Source organism: Colossoma macropomum, unplaced genomic scaffold, assembly GCF_904425465.1.
Source record: "Colossoma macropomum unplaced genomic scaffold, Colossoma_macropomum, whole genome shotgun sequence".
NCBI classification, from domain to species: Eukaryota; Metazoa; Chordata; class Actinopteri; order Characiformes; family Serrasalmidae; genus Colossoma; species Colossoma macropomum.
In genome coordinates, this window is record NW_023494790.1 from 5,451,090 (window position 1) to 5,457,118 (window position 6,029).

General features: G+C 39.5%; 1 protein-coding gene across 1 annotated transcript; it reads left to right on the forward strand.

The window, feature by feature from the left end:
• The first annotated feature begins 218 nt into the window (after positions 1 to 218).
• On the forward strand, positions 219 to 5,524 carry LOC118808802. The gene is made up of 4 exons (XM_036571678.1): positions 219 to 246; positions 2,494 to 2,638; positions 3,343 to 3,471; positions 5,104 to 5,524. The coding sequence occupies exons 2-4, from the start codon at positions 2,498 to 2,500 to the stop codon at positions 5,500 to 5,502; spliced, it is 669 nt and encodes a 222-aa protein (XP_036427571.1). The 5' UTR covers positions 219 to 246; positions 2,494 to 2,497; the 3' UTR covers positions 5,503 to 5,524.
• Positions 5,525 to 6,029: the final 505 nt, after the last annotated feature.

Consider the following 6,029-nt stretch of genomic DNA (forward strand, 5'->3'; position numbering starts at 1 on the left):
ATGGGGGTCCTGACCACTGAAGAACAGGGTAAAAGGGGGCTTACAAAGTATGCAGAGAAACAGATGGACTACAGTCTGTAATTGTTAAGCGCCGCTTATCCACCGAACGTCTGCGCCAGTTCTGCGCAGCCTCAGTGTTCCTGTGTTCGCGGGCGGAGTCACGCTGGTTGCTGGGAGACGCTGTAGCCACCGCCACTCTTCCTTGTGCGAGCGGGAGGGAAGCGGACACAGCAAATCCCTGGTTTGGTAAGCAGCTGTAACTACAGTGAACTGCGCTCAGCCGAGGGCTGTTAATACTGTAAGTGTTTACAATGTCATTCGTTACAAACAGGTCAATCAAAAGGAGCTGAAAACACACAAACTAGCTTTAGTTTGAGCTTCCAGCTGCGGTGAGAGACGCTGCTGTGTTCGGGGGCGGAGCTTTACCTGGTTGCTAGGAGACGGTTTTTCAGCCGTTACTCTCTCTGGTTTCTCTGGAGTGAAGCTGAGCTGCTAGCGGTTCTACTTTTTAGCCTTTGGTTTGAAATAAAAATACGCGAAATAGCCAGTATTTGCTGTTTGAACACGGTAAGTTACAGCTAAGAAGCTAAACAAAAGGTATTTATGTCAGCACGTTTTATAACTATAGTTCTGAACTTTTTTTTATTGATGCCATTTTTACTGCTACGCTAAATGGGTAGCTAAAATAGCTAACAGCAGCAAAATAATCCAAAATAGCACAAAGTGGAATAACTTACTATCAAATAAATAAATAAATAAACAACATTTTAAGCCAAAACTTTATAGCAAAACTATCATAAAACAATGTATCGGACATCAGCATACCATTTCATTTAATAACTTTATGTGAGTGAGCTTTTAGAGGTGGACGTTTGGTTCCTATCACCACCACTGTGAACAACTCTGACTCTGTAAGTTTCTGCAGAACAGAGCATTTTACACCAAACCGCTCTGAATGACTTTGTTTACATCTCAACCATTTAATTATGTAGAATTCTGGAAAAATCAGTGGAGTTTCCCTTTATGCAAGCCAACAATACGTGTAAAGGTACTGTAAACGTAACTTGGCTTTTCTCCTCTGATGTCTTTAACCAACTTGGGGATAAAAATCATTACCAGAGACGTTTTAGAGGACTTTGAATGTACTGCATGTGCTGCATTTGCTCACTGTGATGTAATGTAAATACATACACACAAACACACCCAGGACAAACAACAGTAGCTATTTAAATGGAAAATCTACCAATTTTCATTATTTCTGAGATGTACATCTTTGAGATGTAAACAGGGTTATTGAGAGTGGTTTGATGTGAAGTGGTTCATTGTAGAGAAACTTACAGACTCAGATTTCTTTAAAGTGATGATGATAGGAACCAGGGGTTACAATGTCACACAAATATAGACATGTTATGTACTATCTGAAACCACCAGGGCACCTACACATGTCTTCTGAGTTTTACATGCAAATGTAATGATGGCGGTAAAACAGTCATAAATCTGAAATAATAAGTTTTCTTTGGGGACTATTTTGCCTTACAATGCCCTGCATGTACTCTTTACTGTCAATGGATTAAAATACATTTTAAGCCAAAACTTTATCACAAAACTATCATAAAACAATGTGTCAGATATTAGGCACCATATATCTAATCATTTCATGTACTAACTTTCTGTGAGGGAGCTTTTAAGAGGCTTTAAATGTCTTCAGACATCTGGTTCTTATCACCATCACTGTGAAGAATTCTGACTCAGTAAGTTTCTCTAGAACAGAGCATTTCACACCAAACCACTCTGGAAGACTTTGTGTATGTCTCAACCATTTAACTATATAGAGTTTTGAAAAAATTGGTGGAGTTCTCCTTTAAGTAAGCCAATAATAAATGTAAAGGTACTGTGAACGTAACTTGACTTCTCTCCTCAGATGTCTTTAACCAAGTTGGGGTTTAACGTAAAGGGAATTCCACCAATTTCTAAAATTCCTGCATAAATTATTTGTTTAGTTGTAATTAAAGTCGTTCAGAGTGTTTTGATGTGAAATAGTATGTTCTAAAGAAACATTCGCTTTACAGTGGTGGTGATTAGGAACAAGGGGTTGCAATGTCTACAGTCCAAATATAGCCATTTTATTTACTATCCTCAGTGAACCTCAGTGCTTAGTGAACCTACATGTGTCTTCTGAGTTTTTATGTAATGCTAATAATAGCAAAGTAGTAGATATAAATACAATAAAACAATTTTCTTTGGGGACTTTGCCTTAGAGTGTCCTGCACGTACCTCTCTGCCATACATGGCTTTTAAAAAATGACTTTTAAAAAATCGTACAACAAAGTCAGGCAATGTATTTGTAACTGTTTTATGTCATAACTTTCTGTAAGGTAGATTTTAAAGGCATTAAACTCCATCAGTTCCTCAGTTTCCTTAGCACTTCACATCAGACCCCTCAGAATGACTTATATTTAATTCTAATCTCACAATTATTGATTTCTCTTTAAGGAAAATGGTGATGGAGAACTATGAGGAGTTTTACAGGAGGTGTGTGCACAGAGTGAACACAGAGGCTCAGTGCAGTGCAGAGCCTAGCCACAGGGGGGTGCAATCGGCCATCCATTTCCGTGGCAGGCCTGTGCTACAGCCAAAGGTGATACCAAAACTAAATTGTGAAGGGTGATGCATTTGATTTTGTTATTCTGTCTGATACCAGGTGATACCAAAACTGTAAACCTAATACTGATACTTTTAAAAGACTTCATACACATGAAAGGGTAAAATTCATACATGTAAAAAGGTTAATTCTTGTGATTTCGACGTAAATATGAACATTACATAACATTATATATTGAAAGTTATGCAGTGAAGTCTATTATTGACATAGCCTATTGTTTGTATACTGAGCTGTTCGGTCTACATCTTGAGTAATGGTGACAGCGCTAAAGGTAAATAACATTTCTCTGTTATTACAGTTGACTAGTTGTGAGACATGATGGAACCTTTGAGTAAAGAGAAAAGTGTAATTTGTGTGCGTGTGTGTGTGTCCACACAGAGTGGGTTTGATTAGCCTGTTTGTGTCAGTATTGAGTTCGTTCAGGTAACAGAGACTTTTGTAATGTGGTGTAACAGCTCATCTCAGGTTACTCCTTTTTTTTCTAGAAAAGGTGCATTTAAAGTCATTAATCATTAAATACGTTTCACATAGAGAGGTTGAACAACATTTTGCTTACATCTGTTGCTCTGAAAGCATCATTTATTTGTTATTATTGGTTTGAATAACCACGCTCCACACACTTATTATGGAGTAAATACTTTATTAAGTCCATGGTATTTTGTGCATGTTTCTGTGTGTAGCTAAGTGAAGAGCAGCGTATAGAAATGGCCAAACAGAGACAGAAAGCAGTGGAGAAAGAAAGTGAGAGACGCACACTGAAGACCAGCTCTCTGCTGGACAGAGTGCAGGACATCCTCAATCGTGTACAGGTAAGTAAAAACACTTTGCAGTTTATACACCTCACTGAACTCCACAGGCTCAGCAGTATGTTATAAGAGCTTTCACACACACACACACACACACACACACACACACACACACACACACACACACACACACACACACGTTTTTAGTTGCTTTGGGAGAAGCCAACAGCATCTATGAGGAAGCTGAGAACAAATGAATCCTTCTGACGTTTGTAAAAAAAGTTCTAGTTGCTGAGACACAGTTGAACCATCAGTTAGGTTGTCGACATGCCAGCGGCAGACGACGGTGATTGGTCAGTGAGCTCATGCTGCTGGCAAAAGTTCACAAAAATCAAACGGAGAGCAAATTAAATAAGGCTGCTTTTTCGCTGTTTGAAAAGTTGGGTTTGGTGTGTGCAAGATATCAGTTACACATATGCTTGAATTTATTTACTGCTGACTGAATAAATAATGCATTCAGTGTGTAAAGGCCTTTACTGTGTACTATAAAAGTGCTTGCAATGGTATTGTTAGCTATTAGGATTCCACACAGGATTTACTTAGTAAAATTGTCACACTGTAGAAAACGGCTCATCAGCTCAAACTAAAAAAAATTACTTCATACAGTAACAAGCAATTGAACTAGTTTTATTCAACTCAAAAACTACGTTGATTGAAAGAATAGTTTATTCAAAAGTATTTATTCAGCTTGAATAAAACTAGTTCATTTACTTGTTACCACATGAAGTTGAAGTACTTTTTTAGGTAGTGATGCTTTTGTGATTTTGTATTTTTTTGCTTACAGAAGAGCTTAATTAGAATTTTGTTTGATGCAGCAAAAAAGTCTGTACTTACTATTTTAATTGGAATTCGCAATATGCAACAACTTTATCAAACATTGCATTTTATGTTAATACACTGTAAAAAAATGGCTCATCAGATCAACCTAAAAAATTACTTCATGTGGTAACAGGCAATTGAATCAGTTTTATTCAACTTGAAAAATTACACTTACTGAAAGAATCAGTGATTCAAAGTGTTTATTTAGATTGAATAAAACTAGTTAATTTACTTGTTTATCTGACGAGACACCATTTTTACAGTGTATCATGCAGCCTTAAGGACTAAACTAATTTACTGTATGTCAGTAAGTATACTATATTTTTATTGGGTGTTGGCAAATGGATTTAAATGTAAAATATTTTTGAAACTGTGAAAAAGCACTGCTTGCTTCTGTACCTTTGGCCTGTAGTGTTTACCTCATTTACGGTGATATGAAGGTGCTCTGTGCTGGGCAGAGGTGTAAAAATCTGATCTCACAAGGATTCGATTTGATTACAGTTTTTAGGAAACAAAATCAGTGCATGAACAAATCTCAGATTTCACCACGATTGAATTTGATTATTGGTACAACTGAATTATTGTCAAAAATGCAATACATACACAAATGTGATTTTAGGAACTGTGGTGACTGTATTCCAGTACCGTTATAGAAAAATACACCTAGCTTTATGTTCTCTGCTTAAAGAAACCCAAAATAGCGCTCTTTATGGAATATTACATTTAATGAGAATATTCCCTAATATTTCCTTAATTACTTGTCAGTTCCACTGATGCCTTTTTGCACTCCTAGCCCTGAACATCTGTTTTTTTCAGTTGAAAAACGTGCAAGCTATGGTAGACACTGAAGTGGAGCAGGGTGCAGAAGCCTCCTCTCCAGACCTACAAGCTCTGTCCACCAGGAGAACACACCAAGAGGACCAGCTGCCCACTGGCTTCATCCCCAGCTCCAGCAGCAGCAGCAACACTCTGCGGAGAAAGACCCTTAGGCTCCTGAATAGCCGAATGGAGAAGATGGGGAAAAGAGGAGAAGAACAGGGAGAGGATGAGGTGGAGGGAGAGAAGACTAGCACTGGGACTTGGCCAAGCCGTCTTGGAGACATTCAAAGAGGAATTGAGGATAAAGCAGGAGTTGCAGACTTGGAATCACAGTGCGCTAAAAGAGCAGAGGGACAGATGGAGAGTAGAAAGTGCCCTCCATATCAGAGAGACTGACAAGGAGAATGAGATCTGTGCATTGGAGTGCATTGACACTGAGGCATCCGGCTCTCTGTTGGCTAGTCTTTCACTTCCTGCCAGTCTGATGGGGTCTTATGTCCAGTTACCTAGCCTTCAGCGAAGCTGCAGCCCCCCTACCCACCGCTTAAGGAAACCATGTCTGTCAACCGCTGGCAGCATTCTCATCTCTCTACCCATCAGTGAGTTGGAGCTGAACAAGACAAATGCAGTCCATTGTGAATCACATGTTGTAGAAAACTCCAGCAACGGAATGACCAAGTCTGGTGAGTACTGGAACTGCAGTTGCTCTGAGCTGAGCAGTAAAAAACCTCTTTTGGTCAGCACCTCCACTCCCAGCAGCTCTGCCAGCATTACACCCAGGAGACCTGTCACCCTATCTCACACACCCTCGCCCAACCAGCCAGGGCCTGCTCCACACAGAGAGAGGGACAGACAGAGCCACAGTAGCCCCTACCAACGCACTCCGCCAGCTCCACTGAACCAGTCCTATGATGTGGAGAGCC

Excerpts from the sequence above, each read along its gene's own strand:
- LOC118808802 (XM_036571678.1), top strand. The coding sequence starts at position 2,498 with ATGGTGATGGAGAACTATGAGGAGTTTTACAGGAGGTGTGTGCACAGA. Across the intron at positions 2,639-3,342 it reads GGCCTGTGCTACAGCCAAAG|CTAAGTGAAGAGCAGCGTAT; the intron begins GTGATACCAAAA and ends TTCTGTGTGTAG. Across the intron at positions 3,472-5,103 it reads ACATCCTCAATCGTGTACAG|TTGAAAAACGTGCAAGCTAT; the intron begins GTAAGTAAAAAC and ends TGTTTTTTTCAG.